This window comes from Phalangium opilio, unplaced genomic scaffold (genome assembly GCF_054372755.1).
Source record: "Phalangium opilio isolate 3A_F unplaced genomic scaffold, DU_Popi_V2 ptg000043l_1, whole genome shotgun sequence".
NCBI classification, from domain to species: Eukaryota; Metazoa; Arthropoda; class Arachnida; order Opiliones; family Phalangiidae; genus Phalangium; species Phalangium opilio.
In genome coordinates, this window is record NW_028324167.1 from 3,520,705 (window position 1) to 3,542,066 (window position 21,362).

Below are 21,362 nucleotides of genomic sequence, written 5' to 3' on the forward strand. Positions count from 1 at the left end.
ATTTAAAAAACAGAAATTATTATTTTTCAAGGAGTAGCTCCCGATAGACATTTTAACATCAGAGCTGTTGTCCCAAAGGTGAGGGTTGTCATAAATATGAGCAGCTTTATTGAACTCCAGGGCAGCGCAAATTATTTGAGGTGGAATCCCGTTTAATTAACCAAACGGGCCTATCACTGATATCTGGTTTGGATAAATGATGCTTTGTTTAAAAAATAAACTTGAAATATATCGTGCCCACTTCTGTGCTGAACATCGAGCAACCCTTTGAATGATATTTCACAGCCATTTTTTCAGTAATTTTGAAAACTATGTAGAAAAACGTTATGTAAAGATAAATTAAACATGGAACAATTCATACCTCTCTCAAACTAATAATTATAATTATAATTTTATGTAATGCGACCTATAGCTTTAAATTATTCATATGGCCAAATATACCTGCCGAGCATTTTGAAGTTTAGATACACATTTAACATCTCTTTTATTTCGGCTTCATTCTGAATTGCCGTGTGACGATTAATGAATGTCCGATCCATTCTAGAATGGATCTTTCATTCCCAAAGTCTACAAGTGACTCGTTTATCTATAAGTAGTAGCATATAACTGCCCACTAGACCTGTTTGCTATTCTTATGTGTAGGACTAAACTTGCTGAGACCCAAACGATTGGAAATTAGAACTGTCGTCCAACATCGAAACACCAATCAGTAAACGCAAGAATCGAGTATATCATTTTTTGGTGGGTGTAAATGACAAAACCAATCTTACATCAACGTTTCTCTTCGCCTTCTTCATCTTTATTGAAATCTGTTTATTCGTTTGGTGAAAATGTTTGACCACTTTAATATTGAAGGTGGTAGTCTTCTCATGGACATTGGTTTTTTTTACTGTCTTTATCCAATGACTGTTCATAACACCGCGTTTAGAAGCATCGCTAACACTGGCATGTATCGAGGAATCGACAACCGTTGGTGAACCTGCACTTGACTCTCTAGCAGGTTGTATAGTTGTGTCTAGAGTCTTCTCAGTCACAGTTTTACATTCCACTATTAAAGGGTCATTAACTATTGTTCCCTGAGTTTGGTTGACATCAATATTATTCTCAATGATAAGCTCAACGCTACCTTCAACGATATTCCCAATCTGAACATTATTCTCAACACTGTTCTGGACCATACTCTCAACCCTATGATCTTCATTTCTCTGGGTGCTCTCTTCAACGGATTCTCCAAAGAAATCTCCCTCTTCTCCTTCCTCTGCATCTTCAGCACCTCTCTTGTGAAGCTTGTGGGCGTAACGTTTTCTCATTTAATCTTCCTTATTTACCCTTTTTACACCTCTCCTAAAGATCTTAAAATTGGTAGAAAGCTTTTTCTCCGAATTTCCCCAAAAATGTATTTAATTTATCACCCAGTATATCCATTCATTTTTAACAATATTACACATATGTAAAACATACAAAGCAACAACCAGGTGAATCTTGCAAATGGGGATATTTTCTTACAAGTCTTAGCCGTTTCAAGAATGGAGGGTGGATATCTGAAAAGATGAAAAGGTGTGGTTTTATGAAGCGACGCGTTTCTGTAATAGTCAGTTAAAATAAATTTATACTTACAAGGAATATTTTTCCTAAAGATCATGGGTAATAAACGAGATGATTTCTTTAATGATTTGTGAATGGTTTTGACAGGTTTAAACGGTGGGGCCCACTTTTTTGAAATAAATAAATAAATAAGTAAATAACTGCTTTAATTGGATATCTAACTAAGTACAAGTACTTATTTGCAGTTTGTTCCAGATTAAATTAATAAAATAAGGTAAAACAAAATTAAAATTTCCAGTCTTAAAGTTTTGCAACATAGTTCTTAAATTGTTCAGTTGACCCAAAATCTGGAATTAACCAAGGGAGATTATTCCACAACTTTATCCCAGTAAATTTGGTACTCTTTTCTCTGAATGAGGATTGAAAAGTTTTAACATAGAATTTATCTGAATTTCCTCTGCTATTCCACTCGGGTGGGGAGGGAACCAATTCAGTACATTATTTGGGAGTTGCCTGTTTTGATTTTATACATGAAGATTAGTAGATTAGAACTAAAGGAGAAATGAATGGTTTTGAAGTTCGCTAGGTCGCGTGCCACCGTAGACGACGAACGTTTCTTTTTTTGTGACAAGTTTTGCTCCAAAGTTTTGCAGAATTTCACGTTTCATCATCTTGGTTTTTGAGGCAGTACCATAGATGACTATGCCGTAGTCGAAAATTGGTTTTATAATGTAATTATATAGTTTGATTAATTGGTTCTGCTCCAATAATGGTTGGAGGGGTCTCAGTATCCATGTCCTTTTGTTTACCTTTTTATTATTTCATCAATTTTTTTATCAAAAGAAAGCGTTTCATCCAACCAGATTCCATGATAGCAGAAGGAGGACACCCTTTAGATTTCTCCATTCCAGATTGACTCAATAGGTAGAGTCATCTCTCGTTTAAGTTTTGAGGGTGAGAAGATCATCATATTTGTTTTAGTTTGTTTTAGTTTTATTCAGGATTAAGCCCTTAGAACTCAACTTATGACTCAAGTTTTCTATATCAGTCTCTGCTAACTTGATTATCACGTATAAATCCTTCCCAGCAGTAAGGATTGCATTATCGTCAGCGTATTCATTTGCCTCCGAGTTTTTTAAGGATTCATGGAGATCAGAAGTATAAATATTAAAGAGGATCGGTCCCAAGACGCTTCAATGAGGAACTACATGTTCTTCCCTACCCCCTTTTTCCTTCCCCCTTCTTTAATATATGAAATAAAAGTAAACAGTATTAAAAAAGGTGACGCATTTATTTTTTAAAAACACAAAAGAGATTACAAAGAGCCCAGCAAACACAAAAGGTCCCCAGGACATTCAGGATATATCTCTTATGGATATTCAATAGATCCAAAAGATATCCAAATAACCTGACTTGAGTTATATTAGATGTTCCATGGATAACCAAAAGTCACCATTATGTTGATCAATAAGACATTCTAAATATATACATGAAGATGTTCATAGGACCTAACATGGACATTCAAAGAATGTCCATTTTAACCCAATTACCTCCGTTGAACATCCTGTGTTCATTAGTTTTGTACGAGTTTATTTTATAACATTCTGGGTATATTCCAAAGACATTCTAGAGATGTCCAATACAACCGAAGCGACTACCATGAATATTCCGTACTGAACATTTTGCACCCGAAAAATATTCTTGGGATGTACGATTATATAGTTTGAAATGTCTAAGAGACACCCCAGGAACATTTGAACTGTGATGCATGGAATGTTTTTAAGAGGTTGCATCATAGAAAACTCGTTTGTTCCCTAATTACAGCATGTGTTAATATTTGTAGGAAAAATAGGAAAGTTTGGTTGATTTTTAAATATTTTTATTTTGAAAAAATCAATAGTCATATATATTTTTTTTTCTAATTATCATATCATATTTTGATGGATTTTTTAAAAATACCTTTTTTTCTTTTGTGCCATGATTTAAATTTGAAAAAGCAAAAAATCGCAATATCTTAATTTTTACATTTTAGCCTACGTTTTCTGTCTTTTGGCGGCAGTCATTTCTTTGGACTTAATTCTATCAGAAGCATGCGTAAACCACGATTTTATGTGCTTTTCAATTTCTGCAATAGTTGCATCTTTAAAATTTTTTGAGCTACGAACAGTCTCTGTAAAACGAATAAAAGAGACACATAGTTTAGTGAGCAATGAAAAGTTGAAAACTAGTGTTAAACCGTGTATTTCTTACCAATTATTATTTTCATTAACCGTAAATTACTTAAAGGTTTCTTTCCTTTTCTACCCTCCCAGCTGTATTCACTTGCCAATTTGTCCGTAAAGATATGGACTAAAATCCTTTTTAAACAATCGTATAAAGTTGAGCCACCAAATTTTTTCAGATACGCTCTCTGAAAAGGAAATATTATTAATTTGTGATACTTTGATTAAAATACAAACATTATTAATTTCGTGATGTTTTCTAGATTGCTTAGGGAATCTTCTAATAAATTTAGCTCTCCTTCGTTATTTAGTGTGAAGCCAAAAACGTCTTGGAGTTCAGTAATTTCTTCAGTTGATATATTGCGTTGGCCACTCGTTTGACTATTTTTCAGTAAGGCTTCTAAAGTCTCCAACATATGTCTTTGATTGTTTTTTATAATTTCCTGATTCCTATTTATACTGCGGTACCAAGCTAAAAAGAGACAAATAGTTTAACAAATATCTTCGATGAAAGGTCTTTAGTAAAGCATAAAATTACATACCTTCGCTAATTGAAATTATACCGGTAGTTTTCACAGAACCTTGAGTTAAACCTGAAAAAAATGGCAGATTATATTTTTTTACTGAATTACAATTAAGTACAGTTCGTTTACAGGTTGAATTTGAGCCATCTTTATTTGTTGGCAATGATGAATTTCTTTCATCTGAAGGAAGTAGAAATAAGACGTGAATTTCTAGATATTAGTGACATACGAATATAATCTTACTGTTAATTCTCTGTGACAAATTTGACGACGGACTGATCCTTGAAATGGAACTTGGACTTCCATTTCTGGAAGTGTTGAAAGAGCATGGCCGAGCAGACGTTTTATTACGTTCGTGTGACGTATTTATCCCTCTCGAAGAAATATTGCCATTTTTTTCCAGCAACTGATGACAGTTTAGTTTTCTCAAATGGCTCTGAAAATGTAAAACGTTTGAAGCTTCCAGGAATAAGAGTTTAAGGACCATTTCTTACTTTTGAAAATGAGGCGTGGTCCAACACAAAAGCTGTCCATTTCATCCTCATCTGCTGTTAATAGAAGTTTTTTACTATCATATATATAAATAAATACTGAACATATATCTAAGTATTATAAAATCCTAATGGAACATAAAATTGAGCTAGGGCTTAACATTAATTATTGCAACGAAAGGATGCCAGTTTTAAATTACAAAATGTTAATCAATAATTAAACAAACCTTCATCATTACTACCCAGTTCATCATTACCAATAACTTCATCATCATCCTTTGTATGGTTTTCAGGTCTTTCTGGTGGCAAATTATCAATGGAAGCTATTATTTTTCATATTTAAAACATTTCATAAAAATACCAATCGATTAAACTTTATAAAATATGGCTGAATGTTTCATTAAAAGCTTAAATGAAATTCAAATATTTACCAATATCCGAAAGATCATCATTCACAAAAGATTCATCAAATATCAAAGATTCACGGCTGGCAACTTTATTAAGTCTCTTTAATGAATTATTTTGTGAATTCTTTTCCTTGTTCAGTGCGCTGGTCAAACCAGGACCTAAGACAAGTTAAATTACTTTAAATTTTCCCCATAAATCAATCAACAGTAGTAATTTAATAAATGAGCTACATAAAGATTGTATACCTTGGACAGAAGCTACGTTAAATAACGAAGGAATTTCAGTAGTATCTTCAACTGGCACGTTATCATTTTCACTTTCGGATTCTGAGTCAATTCTTTCCGGAAAACTGTCTTCCTTGTTTAGCCTTTTCTTCCGTTTTCCACGACCTTTTTCATTTTCACTACTAGATAACATCAGTATCTCTTACGTACTTGACCATTTTCTTCCATGCTACTTCAAAAGTATCTGGAAAAAGCAACAAAAGTTTTAGAATCAAAAAAATTTACAATATAGACTTAAAATACGTACCGCAGCTTTGAAGAATGTTCATTTCGTATGACTCCCAATCGTCCATCGGAGCTGTTAGCTTTTTTGCCTGACGAGTTGCATTTTTATCACCCGGCCAATAACATTTTGTTTTCTCCAAGTCTTCATAAACCCAAGAACTGGGTATTACAGCTACTCCACCATGAATAAACTCTACTATCTTGAAGTCCATTTTGAACTGAAAAAAAATTAGTATAATTAAAACCATGTACAGTTATTACTTCTAAAAACATGCTTCTACTGCAACAGGCAATTAAATATCATCAAAGCAAGATTATTATGAACTACATTGCATTAAAACAGTCACTTTAGCAGTAATGCAATATTACAAAATGTACTCTCTACCTTTTACTCAGAAAGACAGTGTAGAAGTTTGAATATAACAAATTCGTTATCGTTGTCAACTGGGTATTTCATGGCCTTGCCCAAAACTTCCTGAAGTGGCCACTTCATTATTGAAGATAAATTAGATACGCGGAAAATTCCAGTTAATGATGATTGGCATGGCGAAGTAAAATAGTTGTTCACACGGGTAAATTTTCTTCCTACTAGCAAAATACTTGAAGAGTCCTCATCTGATGTAGCAAAGTTTTCAATAACAACGATTGATGAATCATTTAAAAAGCAACAGTTGTCGCGTTTCCCGACTGTTAGTTGATATTCAGATTTTATGATTTTTTTAAATTGTGGGTCAGTACAGCCCACTAAGAGGGGCCCATCTTCGTGAGTCATGTGAAAGGAAACTCCGATTTCCACCTTAAATGACCTATCTAATTTTCTTTCTTCACTAAGACGGTTTATGGCTTGTTTCAAAGGATGACCGCTGTTGGATAGTTTATTTTTCAAGGTAAATAAATAGTTTTCAAATTGAAATGCACTGAAAGTATCTAAATGTCCATACTTTAAACAGTCGGTGGGTAGGTGGATTAAACCGTGCACATTATAAGAAACTAAATGTTGACCATAGAGTACAGCATATTTTTTAACGTAGTACTTTAAGAGCTTCTCTGCAAATTCGATCATTCCCACTGTTTGCTTCGGTGTAGCGAGAATGCGAATGGCGACATGCAATGCCCGAAATAGCTCATAATGGGACTTAGGGAGAATCCCTCGTAGAACAACAATACCCGAATAAAGCACAATCTGTCGAAACTCTGTTGCCTTATATCTATCGACATCTTTCAATGACCGAGGTTTCCTAACAAATTCCGAACATGTTACCGACGATAACGATTCCAGGCGCTCTGATATTGCCATTATCTCATGAGCTCTAAGTTTATAAGTTGAATTTTTACCCTCGGCTCCCATCCACAATTTCAATGTTTTTTTCATAACGCCCAAGCAAACTAAATGCATATAATCCAATGGAAAGTCAGTAATAATATCGATGTTTGTTAAAGTTTCTAATATGCTGGTACCGTGATGATGAGCTGCTTGACTTTTGTTTCTAAAGTTTTCGTCAGTTCGTAATTGTGCGTTAACATCTGGAAAACACAACCGTCCCCTTCGCCTTATGCCAGGTTGCGTACACTTGTCACAGCCAAAGTAGCCATTATGCCCCTTAACTTTACGAACAAATGCCCTTGCAGGAGTGTCGCAAATAAATCCGAAAATTTGAACAATTTTATCTTTCCCATCTATGACAAGTCCTTCTTCTACCAAATACGAAGCTTCTGTCACAAATGAGGCCAAGTACTGATCAGAAGAATTTGGTTTGCTATATCCATGATACAATCCAATCACGAAGGGCTTCGAGTTTTCAAGAGACGCTATTGTACCCAATATAGGCCAAAAGCTGCTTGTGTTACTGGTTCCGATTGGTAAACCATCAATGTTGATTAAAATTTTTAATACTGGAACTTCTACAGCCGGATTAGTTTCACGACTAGCCGCAAATCTAATGCCTGCTTCAAGTCCGAAGTGAAAATAGTGTCCTGGGGTGATTTCTTCAAGTACAGAAGATCTAGGTGTTTGTAAGAGGGTTCGTGAGTCTTTTGGAAGATCTTCGAAGCATTTGTGCGTTCTCATTATTTTCAATAGGCCATTAACTGCATTTTTAGAGATTCCATGGCACGTAACCCACCGAGCTAGACTAACTGAAACATTTTGTACATCCGTTCCTTGAAGACTTTCCAAGTCAATTTTAGAATTAAAATCTACGTCAAAGTGGTTTTCATCTTCAGAGTTATTGCTAAACTCTGGTTCTGAAACGTTTATCTGACTCTCGTTATCTACTATCCCTATATTTCCACCACCATCACTCTCATGTTCATCTCCCTCCCCCATAGCATCGACACTATCAATAGGTTCTCCATCAGGCAAGTTACATTCTGATATATCGGATTGAATGCCATTAGTTGCCGAATTAATTAGTCTGAATCGTTGTCTAGAAGACAGTGAAGATAACCGCTTATATCGTCCTTTCGGCATTTTAATCCTGCTTAACACAAACACATATTGTCACCATAAACCTGAAGCCTTTCCATTGTATTTAAATGTTTAAAAATGTTAAAGGTCGCTTTAGATAGTCTTTGAAGACAGCTAAATTTTGACGAGTGGCTAAAAGTGCGCCATTTTTTAAAGAAGATATAAAGTAAAATAACAATGTGGAAAACGTTGACAATAGAAAGGCTTAATAACAATAATTGGGAAAAGTAGCAATATTTTGGGGTAAAAACAACCCAATTTAGTAATATTTGGAAAAGAGGGTAGTTTATTCCCTTGATATGCCTTTATAATAACAAAAACAGGCGCACATTTAGCCGCTCATAAATTATGCACTTAGCTTTAGGCTAAGGCCTAGTCCTACATATGTGATCAAATATATCAAAGTCGGTTAGCTTGTAAACAGAATTAAAGTATTTATATAGGAAACTTAAATATCTAGGAATACATTTGAAATTAATAAAAACACTTTTGAAAATTTACTGAGCCTGAACCAGAATCAGCGGTAAAAATTGTTAAGCCTCGTGTATCTACACCATATCAATTTCGACTTAACCATATAAATAATAAGTATAAAAATATTCACTTCTTACCTGAATTTTTATATCCTCGAAGTGCAATTAAAGTTGAATAATTACGTATAATTAAAGTTGAGTAATTACGTATAATTAAAGTTGAGTAATTACGTATAATTAAAGTTGAGTAATTACGTATAATTAAAGTTGGATAAATACGTATAATTAATGATGAATAAATAAAGTCTTATCGCTAAGAGGGAACTTTCCAAATATGGCGTCGAACAATGAAAGCGGCAAAGCGCGGAGCCGTGGACTGGCGAACGTAAATTTTTCCCGGCGCGCGGTATGAAAGGCGCGTAGAGGCAGAGAGAGAGAGGGGCGATCTAATCAACCGATGAACCGAACACGTTGACAAACTTTCCGAGTTTCCGAAACAATTTGCTGGAAGCGCCTCGCCTCGCCTAGACCAGTGACGTCAAACCCGTTATCACGCGGTTCTTTTTTTGAGCCTTTACCCCACCTAGATACTAATTCTTTTCGGTTTCACTTGATAATTTAAAATAATAACAATTTACATAATAATTTAAGTCAATAATGATATTGATTATAATTACACATAAATTCATAAATTCAATAGAAAATTAGTTTTTTAAATAATTTCATATTTAAACTGACATAGATGACCACTTGAAGGCGCGCACTTAAATCACGTAATTTAAATATCATATGGACCACTAATGTATATTATAATTTGGATGTTGGTATTTGCATGTTCATCGTATGTCTTTTGGACATGGTTAATATGACGGGTTTTTTGGATATTGGAGAGATATCCCTATAATGTTGATTTTGGATGTGATCATGCATGGAGGTTTGGATTGATTCAGGATATTCTAGGGATGTTTTGTGTTTGCTGGGAGATATACCCGCCGGAGTCTAGGTCTTAGTTTTCTTCATGAAATCACTAAACCAGGGATTATTCTATATACAGATGTAGTATAGCTTAAGTAATATATAAACAGCCATTTCAAATAATAATATTAAAAAAAATCTTTGGAATATCAAAATGAAACAGAGCTTTAAAGCTACAAAGGTACTAAATGCATCATAATTACGAAAAATATTTCATCATATTCACTTTATATTAAGGATAAAGGGAATATTATGGTTCTGTAGGATTTCTTTACACATCAAAACAAAACGAGCTTCTAACGCAGCGCACTGCGGCACTAGTGTAATAACGGACGGACACACACAGACAATAACATAGACTGCTTTTTAACTCTTTCCGTATTAATTTTGAATTGAGAAACAAGATTATCTTAAATATTAAAATAAATATAATTAATATTTAATATTTTCTTCGTTAGTTGTTCGCCTTATTGAGCGTTACATCGTTTTAAAAAAGAATAATTAAACATTCTTGAGAGACTTGACTAATATTGGCGTTTGAAATGAAGCATACGCCGGTTGCTTCGCCTTACTAAAATAGGTAGTATACAAGGGTTTCGAATCGCAGATAGGGATAAGAACAGCGCAATTGCGTGAACCTTTGGTGGAAGCCCCACCTTAGGGAGGCCGGACGTTTCTCGTAACCCTGGCAGATCGCCGCGTATGTCTTAACCTTAAGGATGCTGATGGAGTAGAAACTAGTGTGTACAGACTGGTGTCCATGTGGGATGGACAAAGACTAGAAGATGGTGGGGATTAGAAGCCAGTGTTTACAGACTGGTGTTCCATGTGGGATGGACAAAGACCAGATGGTGGTGTGTAGAAGCCAGTGTGTACAGACTGGTGTCCAAGTGGGATGGACAAAGACCCGAAAATGGTGGTGTGTAGAAGCCAGTGTGTACAGACTGGTGTCCATGTGGCATGGAAAATGAGCCAAAATGATGGTGGACTATAGAAGCCAGTGGGTAAAGACTGGTGTCCATATGAGATGGACAAATGGCCAGAGGATGGTGGTGTTAGACAGGTAATGGATAATAGCTATGGTAAGTGGAATACAATTTTCCAAATTTCCGGGAACTGTAAATGCGGTCCGGAATTTGGGAAAACGTTTGCTCCTGAACCCCTATAAAGAATATGGAAGAGGAGCTACTTGGCGTAAGAAATTAAAAAAAACTTGAAACTATTGATTAACTGGCTTGAAACTATTGTTAAAGAACCTGGATTATGGTTGACGGATTGATTCATTTTTTTAAAAAAAAAATCTTAACTTTCTATTTTTGAACATCTTTTTTTAGTGCATAATTGCACGCTTTTAACCTAACAAACCCCTAAATTTAATTTTTAAAATCTTAAAGGCTGTAGGAGGTAATCCTATTGAGGAGCCATTTCAAAGAGGTTATAAATTGCAAACCTCCCTTAGATGTAAGTTTAATTGTCTTGTTTAATTTCTTTATTTTGACCCCTATAAAAGTGTGTGAACATTTATGAACAAGATTGAATATTATGTTGAATATTAAAAATTGGATTAGAATCTATTTTGACTCTCAATTGACACATACCAACAAACGCGGTCACTTTTGATTCAGAAATTTTATTAGCCCCTCGTTTCCGCTAAAAAGGCCTTAACTCCCCACAACTGACTGCATTCTAACATCTAGTCTAGCGTTTGCGAGGATGAATCATTAGTGAAAATAGGTAGGTGTTTATCTTATACTTTAACCCCTCTAATAAGACGTCGAACACTCCACCTTACCCCCATAAAATCTTAAAGAGCATCAAGAAAAGGCTTATATAACATCCTGACCATTTCTGGGTAAAAATTGATCCCTTAATAGATGATTCTGTATCCAATTTTGGATGAGACTCCAAATCTGGCTTATCATTTGGCCGTCCCTTTTTGGACACAAATTACGTTATCCAAAAATAGACCAAAAACTGTGCTGTCTCAGAGTCAGCTGTTTGGATCCATTTACATCCACTTTTGGACAACATTTTTTAACAGTGTAGCGAGTGACAGTAAAGGGTTAGTAACCATCTTTATGAGAGCGCCAGATAAATAAGCGACAACTCAGTGTCAGGGGCGGACTGGCGGCGTTTTCGTGAGGTGCGCATTGAAGGGTCGCGGCCCCTAAAATTTCATATCTTAGCGGCCCCCAATTTCCCAAAAGGGCCAAAACCGTTCTCCAGCCACGTTTTACTTTTACATTATAAGGTGAATTAACCATAAAACCCTATAAAACGGCTAAAACATTTGTGACTAATTAACAATTTAAATGTGACTAATTATGAATTTAAATGTGACTAATTATCAATTTAAATGTGACTAATTATCAGTTTAAATGTGACTAATTATCAATTTAAATGTGACTAAATTATATTTAAATGTGACTAATTAGCAATTTAAATTCACAGTAAGTAATTAAAAAACATTTCAGTAGTAGCAACTTTTTATTTTCACACTGTTTTGATTAAAAGCATTTTATGTTAAGATACTTCTCATTAGTTGGGAAGAATTTACTACATACTGATGTATATCGCTAAATGGTACGTTGTTAAGTAGTTCTCTTTCAACCGAAATCAACATCAATGCTTCAAGATTTTCTTGTCCAAGGGACGATCTCAGTCTGTTTTTTATAATTTTCAATTTTGAAAATGCTCTTTCGCAGCTAACTTGGCTAAATGACAATGTTAATAAATATTCGTAGGCCAGATATAGGTTAGTGTAAGCTGCGGAATGTAGATTAAATTTATGAAGACATCCGTGACAATCAACATTGGAACATGAAGCTGTAAAACGAGGTTGAGAATTTGGTTGCGCTACTTGTGCTTTTGAAATACTGGCCTCTGGCTCTGGAGCCTCTGGTTCTCCTAACAGGTCCTGACCATCAAGGCTTACATCAGAACCAGGCTCTCCATCTCCGTAAATTTCTTCAGTTTTTGAATTGAGGGATGCTCCACTCTTAAAACACATGGGTTGAATGAGTTGGGCTATCTGAATTTTAACTACAATTTGGTTAAAAAATAACCCACTAGCAGTTGAATAAGTATTTCCTGGTAGTTTGGGATGGGGTTGTTTTAAACCCAAAAAATATGGTTATTGCAGTAACCCAAATTGGGTCATTTGCAATTTTAGGCAAACCAAGCATAAAAGTACACGCTATTGTACACAAGATGGATGTTTAGAAAACTTGCAATAATAATATTTAAGTAATGTATAAAAAACCACTTCAAATAATAATATAAAAAAGATTCTTGGAATATCAAAATGAAACAGAGCTACAAAATTACTAAAGGAATCGAAATTACAAAAATATTTCAATATATTCATTTTATGTTATAAAGACAAGGCGAACTGCTAAAGCGGTGCACTAGTGTATCAACGCTCACACTACTAGACGACTTTGTTACTCTTTCTGCATTAATTTTGAGTTGGGAAACAAGATTATCTTAAATAATAAAATAAATATAATTAATATGATATATTTTCTTCGATAGTTATTCACCTTATTGCGCGTTACATCGTTTTCAAAAATAACTATTGAACATTCTTGAGAGACTAGACTAATATTGACGTTTGAATTGAAGCATACGCCTTTTGTCTCGTCTTACTCAAATCGGTACATAACGTTTCGAATCTTGGTTATGGATAAGAACAGCGCATTTGCGTAAACCTGTATTGGAAGCCCCACCATTGGGAGGCTAGACGTTTCTCGTAACCCTAGCCGATCGCCGCGCATGTCTAAACCTTAACGTGGCGCAATGGTTAGCGCGTTCGGCTGTTAACCGAAAGGTTGGTGGTTTGAGCCCACCCTGGAGCGTTATTGTTAAGTCTTAGAAGTAACGTAAAAAGGCAAAATTTTTCCACATTACGTGACATTCAATCTTTTTCTAAGCTTCCGTGGCGCAATGGTTAGCGCGTTCGGCTGTTAACCGAAAGGTTGGTGGTTCGAGCCCACCCGGGAGCGTTATTGTGATGTCTTAGAAGTAATTACCCGCCATCGGTAATCTAGCTTAATTACCCGCCATCGGTAATCTAGATTAATTACCCGCCATCGGTAATCTAGCTTAATTACCCGCCATCGGTAATGTAGCTTAATTACCCGCCATCGGTAATCTAGCTTAATTACCCGCCATCGGTAATCTAGCTTAATTACCCACCACCGGTTATCTAGCTTAATTACCCGCCACCGGTAATCTAGCTTAATTACCCGCCACCGGTAATCTAGCTTAATTACCCGCCACCGGTAATCTAGCTTAATTATCCGAAATCGGTAATCTAGCTTAATTACCAGCCACCGGTAATCTAGCTTAATTACCCGCCATCGGTAATCTAGCTTAATTACCCGCCATCGGTAATCTAGCTTAAATACCCGCCATCGGTAATCTAGCTTAATTACCCGCCATCGGTAATCTAGCTTAATTACCCGCCATCGGTAATCTAGCTTAATTACCTACCATCGGTAATCTAGCTTAATTACCCGCCATCGGTAATCTAGCTTAATTACCCGCCATCGGTAATCTAGCTTAATTACCCGCCATCGGTAATCTAGCTTAATTACCCGCCATCGGTAATCTAGCTTAATTACCAGCCATCGGTAATCTAGCTTAATTATCCGCCGTCGGTAATCTAGCTTAATTATCCGCCGTCGGTAATCAAAACGTCATATTTTTGTTGGGAAAAATAAGAAGGAACACATTGTGCTTCAGCTTATAGTCGATATTTGGCGCTTATACTGTCTCTAACCATATTCTATGAAGAGCACAAACCATACGGATTTAAACAGGATATTGAAATGAATATCCTCGCGAATGTGGTTCACAGAATAGAGTTCGCAACCAAGTTAAAGACTACAAATTCCAGTTATGGCCAATGAGCGGAAATGAAAAACGTTTCTCATCCATTTTCCGAAAAATAGGGGCGTGAATGTCATATTTAGCCTATTGACGCTACTAGGTCTACAGAATCTCTAATCCCACTACTTGACTTTTATGTTACCAAACATGTAGGAAATGACGTTTACTAAAACCAGAAGTAAGATAAGGGACTAGAATTATTGAGCTAACCAAATCCTTCACTTCGCGAAAGTGAATATTCTTGATAACACACCAACGGTTGGCCCTCTGGTAGCGGTTTCTGAATTTTCCCTCCAGGAAATAACTCGGAAATCGATGTTCATCACTTGATGAACTAAAATTCTGTCAACGGAATAATAGTCGATTTTATTTTTCACCCTCTCTTCAAAACAACGTTCTCCGAAGCTATATTATCGATAGCTATGATTGGTTCCAGAAGTCACATGGTATATAGCACATACTGAAACATCAACTACAAGTGGTAATAATCTGAAATTAGGAATTAAGATCACTTTTGAAATTCGCGTTTTAATAACGTTAGTCGCTAAACTCCAGAATGGCGACCTATAGGAAACAGTTGTTCATAATTTTTCACTAAAATTGACACACAGAATAAACCTGCAATATTGTGATCGTACCATCCTTTAAAGCACGATACAGAGAGAATGGTTTTATATTTCTTAGTATTCATATTTTCTTTTCGTATTAGTGTCCACATTAACAACCTGATCAATTACAGTACAAACTTACTAATAGCGCAGCAACTCTTTAACCACGTAACAAAGACATAAATTCCCAACATCAATAAGTAACCTAGTCATAAATTCAGCAACATCAATAATTATATAACAAAGTCATAAATACGGCAACATCAATTATTATATAACATAGTCATAAATTCAGCAACATCATTAATTATATAACAAAGTCAAAAATTCAGCATCATCAATAATTATATTACAAAGTCATAAATTCAGCAACATCATTAATTATATAACAAAGTCATAAATTCAGCAACATGAATAATTATACAACAAGTCATAAATTCTCAACATCAATAATTATAAAAAGTCAAAAAATCTCAGCCTAAATAATTATAACATAGTCATAAATTCTCATCATTAATAATTATATAACAAAGTCATAAATTCTCAACATTAATAATTATATAACAAAGTCATAGATTCTCAACATCAATAATTTAACAAATATCCAACTTCAAAAATTTAATAACAAAGTCATATTGCCAACATCAAACATTTAATAACAAAGTCAAATTTCCAACATCAAAAATTTAATAACAAATTCATAAATTTCCCGCATAAAAAATTAAATAACCAAGTTATAGATTCTGCAACATAATTAGTTAAAAAACAAAGTTTTAATTTCGTAACAAAATCGCAGATTTTAAAGAAACCAATAATAAAGCCCTGGTGATAATTGTTGCTGTCTGGTAAGTTCTGTTCTCTAGAGGAGTGCGTGTTGCACATGAAATAATTACGAATTTCTGATCAAGTGTTAACGGGTTAAAGACACTTCCATATCGTATAAGGACGTCACAAATAATTTACTGCAATAGTCGATGTATCATGGAAAAACTCCAGAATTGGCATACATTCCTGAAGACAAAATGCCTATCAGATTTTATACTCCCTCCATTGTTGCTTCTATTTGAGAGTTATTTGTTCGAGAAACCTGACAATTTCCCAAAAAGGAGATCGTTTGGGAAATGGCAGTGAACGTCACTTTAAGGACATATCCAGTGATTTTGTCCGAAGCTCGGTTTTCTGCCAAGGCTTACTAAACGGGGTCGTTTGGGAAATGACAGTGATCTTTACTTCATGCTTCACATCCAGTGACTTTGCCCGAAGCTCGGTTTTCCACCAAGACTTACTAAACGGGATCGTTTGGGAAATGGCAGTGAACGTCACTTCATGCTACACATCCAGTGTCTTGGCCCGAAGGTCGGTTTTCCACCAAGACTTACTTCTATGTGAGTCTACAATCAAAAGTCACCCCCAGGTATTTCACCTCGGAGGACTTTGTCAGGACCTGGCCAAAGAAAGAGATATCATTGAACAGATCCTTAGTATTCTTCCTCGTAAAAGGAACAAGGACAGTTTTATCAGGATTAACGGTGAGGTTAACCGCCTGGCACCATTGCTCCACGCTAGAGAGAGCAGATCTCATAAGCGCGGTGACAGTATCCGGGAACTTCCCCGTAAAGACTATCGCTACATCGTCCGCATACCCGAAGCAGCAACAGCCCCCAGCACCCCCGAGCCTCCCCAGGAGCTCGTCCACCACCAGGCACCACAACAGGGGGGAGAGCACTCCACCCTGAGGGCAGCCCCTGCTGGTAGTCACCCCTAGAGAGTCCCCAAGGAGGGACGCCGACACCTCGCGGTCGGTAAGCATGGACTTGATCCAGCGGCCAAGAGTGGCGCTGATGCCAAATCTCTCAACAGCTTCAGTAATAACCGAGCTAGAGACCTTGTCAAAGGCCCCCTCGATATCGAGGAAGACAGCCAGTGAAATTTCCTGAAACTCGAATGCCCTATCCAGGCAATTCGTAAGGCCGTGAAGGGCCGTCTCAGTGGATTTGCCTTTTTGGTAGGCAAATTGTGAAGAAGAGAGAGGAGTTACCGAAAGTACCTCGTCTCTGGTGTACCTGTCCACCAACTTCTCCAGAATTTTGAGGAAGAAGGAGGTCAGGCATATGGGTCTAAATGCTTTCGCCTCGAGATAGGAAGCCTTCCCGGGCTTGGGAATAAAGATGACCCTAGAGCGTTTCCAGTCACGAGGTATGTGACCGAGAGCAATGCAAAGTCTGTAGATCTTGCATAGCGGAGAGGCGATGTGGTCTAAGCCCTCCTGCAAAAGCAGAGGGAAGACCCCATCGGGTCCCGGAGACTTGTAGGGCTCAAAACAGTTGACAGCCCACCGAAGCTTGGGAATCGTGACAACCTGTCTGGCTACAAGCCAGTCTTCCCTCTTAGCCCTGTGCAGGACAGGGTAGAGAGAGTCAGGGTTTGTTGGATTAATAAAAGTAGAATCAGGAAAATGGACCTCCAGCATATGCTTGAGAGTCTCAGCCCCAGATTTAGTGTACACACCCTCCCGTAGCTTAATAGCATTAAGTCGATGTGTGCTGTCGTGCGCTAGAATCTTCATGACCCTAGCCGTGGCAGGGACATTGGAGATTTGCTCACAGAAGGTCCGCCAGGAGTCCTTCTTAGCAGCTCTAATGGCCCTGTTGTAGGCGTTAAGGGACTGCCTGTATCCAGCCCAGTCACCCGTGCGCTTTGCTTTGTTAAAGAGCCTGCGCGTGTATTTACGAAGCCGGCTGAGATCCGCGTTCCACCAAGGGACAAGCCTCGAGCGGTTGACGGTCTTAAGTGGGCAGTTCCGGTGGAACGACTCCATGATGGAGCACTGTAAATCACCAGCAGCCCGATCAAGATCCTTAGGTGAAGTAAGTTTAAGAGTGTGACCCCCTCCGTAGCGTAGGATTAGGTCTTCCCTATAGCCGGCCCAATTAGTCCGTTTTGGGTTGCGTATCTCCGTCCCCGCCGGGACAGAAGTAATCGCGACAGTAAAGCAGATGTGCCTATGATCCGACAGAGACGGTTCATTTGACACATGCCAGTTAGACACGGAAGACACGAGGTTTTCTGTGGCTAGCGTGAGGTCAATGACCTCCCTTCTATTAGAAGTAACAAAAGTAGGTTCATTGTTTTGATTAAGAATATAGAGTTTACAACCAACTAAATATTCTAGTAAATCATCACCCCTCTTGTTGCAGTCAGAGCTGCCCCACGTGATGTGATGAGCATTGGCATCGCAGCCAATGATTAGTTTGTCCCCTCTCTTTTCACATTGATTGACCAAATTGATCACCTCAATTGTCGGGAGAGAGTCCGCGTCGTGGGCAAAGTATGCGGAGGCAGCCGTGATAGTCAACTTGGCATGCCCAGTGGCCAGGACTAGATTCACGGCCGCCGTGTCCTGGGACGTGTACAGCGGTAGAGAGATACAACAAAGATCCCTCCGAACCAAAATACACGCCCTAGGTCTAGCAGCAGTTTGGTCATAGAATAGTGACCCCGCCGCGTCAAGACCGAGGATTTTGCCATGGCAAATCCACGGTTCTTGTATGAGGGCCAGATCAAGACCCTCTATAGCAAACCTCCTGCAGAGTACCGCAGAGGCCGCCTTACTATGGTGCAAATTGATTTGAATTGCACGTAGCGTCCCCATGGTCCCTAAGAGAGGGGTTCAGAAGGGACCTAGCTACACCTCATCGGTCCCGAGAGGGCTAATGGCACCTCCCCCCCCGACAGGCGAGCTCCCAGTCCCAAGATCCTCCCCCTCACCAGGACCACTAGAACGCTCATCGGCTGAACCCCGAAGGGTCCCATCCGATTCTTCCAGTAGGGTGGACTCATCCATGGAAGAACAGACTTCCGAATGAGCCACCCCCCCCCTCCCCCTCTGTGCCTAGAGCGACACCAGAGAGCTCCTCCGCGAGATCCCCCATCTCGCTAGTCCCACCCCCCGCCGCAGACTCGGCTACAGTGGTTTTAGTGGTTTCCGTGTTCTGAAGGAGTTTGAAGGAACCCTTGTCCACTCCAGTATAGCCCACGAAACCAGCATTCTTAATGGCTTCCAATGAGGAGCCATCAATTAGCAGTACCCAGTACCGTACGGCCCTGTCCACGTACGTCCGGATACATTTCCAGCGTTCAGTGGCAAAACCTGCATTAAGGACCTTTAGGCGCCGAAACAGCACCGCCGGCTCCTTGGTGATCTGGTCCTTGGTGCGGAACATTACCTTAAACGGCTTAGGGAGTTCGCTAGCTCTCATTACTGAGAGCACCGCATCCCCCACCACCGAGTAGGCTAAGTTGAATATCACGGGTAATATTTCCTATAGACTCCTGAACCGTATTAATTAGAAATTCAGAATCTTCAACAATTAAAGATCTATCTATTTCATTTCGATGTGCCAATTCAGGCTGAATATTAGTAAGATCAGCTTCAATAGCTTCACTTTCGAAATCTTGGACAGCCTGTTCAATGGCCGCTTCGTCAATTTCGTTATGAAATTCTTTTCTACATTCCTTTATAATATCAAGTTTAAGTTCATACTCTGATTTCAGATCCTTTGTCAAAATGTCCCTACTCTCATCGCGCCAAGGCGAGAACAACATTATTTGCTCACGATAATACTGTTCGGGTTCTTTCACTAAATTGAATCTCCGATACCGCATAATTTTAGAATGACCACGTTTTCTAATAAAACCTGAATCATTTTTCAGTTTCAACAATTTACCACATTCAACTTCAAGGTTTTCATTGTCATCAATATGACTTTGGGTTTTCGCAACTCTACGACTTTTGGAAAACTCGTACCACGTCGCAAATTGAGCTAACGTTACTGCCTCTAAATCATGTGGCCTTTGAACATAATGGTCCAGCATTCCAGAAGCGAAAACGTCCATACTATCTTCTGACAACTGTTCAAGCTCACTTTTGCTTTTGAGAATATGGACTCGATTTTCGGGCAAATTTGTATTAACGTAAATACAGGCTCGACTACATCTAGAGACTGGAATTTGTAAAACACTATATGCCGCTTCTTGCGCGCTAACCTCGTGCGCATTCAAAAACTGATTTGCTATCACTTTCAACTTTTGCTTTACCGTACATTTATCTGACTGTGCTCGTTTAGCAGCTTCACGCAAAAGCATTGACGTGCCACGCTGTGATTTTCCTATATAAGACACAATATACATAACCAAAGCGTAAGGATCAAGTACAAACTGAATGTCCATATTCGCTTGCCAAAGGTGCAAAGTGCACGGGTTGTACGGATTAACCCTAGTATCTTTAGGGTGTCTTTTCAATAAAACAACTTTCTTTTTATGTCATACGTAACTGCCTTAATATATTCCTCTTCACTCATTCGCAACTTTGCCAACAACTCCTCGAAACTATCTACCCAAAATTCCTTTTCTTTCGATTGCAAAAGTTCATTCAATTTTTTGGAATTCCTCTTACATTTCAGTTCTTCGTCAAGAGTACCGGGTTCTCTTAAACTCGGATCATAAACAATACTTCTAGGCATGGAAGGAAATGGAATTCCAAAACGACAAACTGAACTGTTATTTACCTTTTTCTTACACGTTGTCGTGTGCTTGTGCATTTGCAAAGACGTTAACAAATCCCCATTATCATCGTTCAATTTACCAGCGCAAGAAATAACTTTATCAATAAAGTCCTCTACCTCTTTAACATTCGACAAACCATCTTTGAGCTTAGGTGCATCTTTTATCCATATCAACCCATGTTGATGGGGAGACCCCCTTTGCTGTATTTCAACTCTAAAGTAATAATCTTCAATAACACCAAGGGGACCTAGTTTTTGCAAAGCTTTAAGCATGGCCCGAAAACGGTGGTCAAAATATCTAGCACAAGTAACAGGATCATTCTGAATCAACTTGGCCTTTTCCGAAAAACTTAAATTCCTAATTTCATTATCCGCTAAGCGTTCTTGACCTGAGGTCACTCTCAGTATGTTCAAAAGCTTAGGCCATTTGCCTTCCGCAGCTGAAAAAGTTACAAAAAAGGTAGCCGTACCAAGCTGCCTAATCATAGCCATTAACTCTTTCTGCCTATGCTGCCAATATGAAGGCGAGGACTGCAAATTTTCAAATACTCTAAAACCATCATCCTGCTTAACAATTGAATCGAGTGCACCAGCAGACGATAAAAACCCAGCAGTGTAATTAGAGCCATCTTTTTTCTTGGTTTATCTCATACACACTTGTATAGATTCACTAACTTTCATTG

The 21,362-nt window shown here is 37.8% G+C and overlaps 2 protein-coding genes and 1 non-coding gene across 5 annotated transcripts; 1 reads left to right on the forward strand and 2 right to left on the reverse strand.

Annotated features, from left to right (window-relative positions):
• Nucleotides 1-3,991: 3,991 nt before the first annotated feature.
• LOC149677690 (uncharacterized) lies at nt 3,992-4,830 on the reverse strand. The gene is made up of 5 exons (XM_089837372.1): nt 4,786-4,830; nt 4,535-4,727; nt 4,421-4,471; nt 4,310-4,360; nt 3,992-4,239 (listed from the first exon to the last, which is right to left on the reverse strand). The coding sequence occupies exons 1-5, from the start codon at nt 4,828-4,830 to the stop codon at nt 3,992-3,994; spliced, it is 588 nt and encodes a 195-aa protein (XP_089693498.1).
• A 900-nt stretch (nt 4,831-5,730) lies between these two features.
• On the reverse strand, nt 5,731-9,111 carry LOC149677691 (uncharacterized). 3 transcript variants are annotated; one of them, XM_089837303.1, is made up of 4 exons: nt 8,778-9,111; nt 6,641-8,176; nt 6,085-6,562; nt 5,731-5,917 (listed from the first exon to the last, which is right to left on the reverse strand). In XM_089837303.1, exons 2-3 carry the CDS (start codon nt 8,167-8,169, stop codon nt 6,088-6,090), a joined length of 2,004 nt encoding a protein of 667 aa, XP_089693429.1. In that variant the 5' UTR covers nt 8,170-8,176; nt 8,778-9,111; the 3' UTR covers nt 5,731-5,917; nt 6,085-6,087. The 3 variants fall into 3 exon arrangements, with proteins under 3 accessions (XP_089693429.1, XP_089693427.1, XP_089693428.1); XM_089837301.1 differs by having other exon boundaries at nt 6,085-8,176; XM_089837302.1 differs by having other exon boundaries at nt 6,085-8,176; nt 8,771-9,111.
• A 4,434-nt stretch (nt 9,112-13,545) lies between these two features.
• On the forward strand, nt 13,546-13,618 carry TRNAN-GUU (transfer RNA asparagine (anticodon GUU)). Its single transcript has one exon. It is a non-coding gene; the product is annotated as a tRNA-Asn (tRNA).
• The last annotated feature ends 7,744 nt before the right edge of the window (nt 13,619-21,362 follow it).

Bases quoted from the DNA above. Each gene is read 5' to 3' on its own strand.
- LOC149677691 (XM_089837301.1), bottom strand. From the start codon at position 8,169: ATGCCGAAAGGACGATATAAGCGGTTATCTTCACTGTCTTCTAGACAA.
- LOC149677690 (XM_089837372.1), bottom strand. From the start codon at position 4,830: ATGAAATGGACAGCTTTTGTGTTGGACCACGCCTCATTTTCAAAA. The intron at 4,728-4,785 runs GTAAGAAATGGT...TTACATTTTCAG, and splicing joins ACCACGCCTCATTTTCAAAA to AGCCATTTGAGAAAACTAAA. The intron at 4,361-4,420 runs GTAAACGAACTG...CATTTTTTTCAG, and splicing joins AGATGGCTCAAATTCAACCT to GTTTAACTCAAGGTTCTGTG.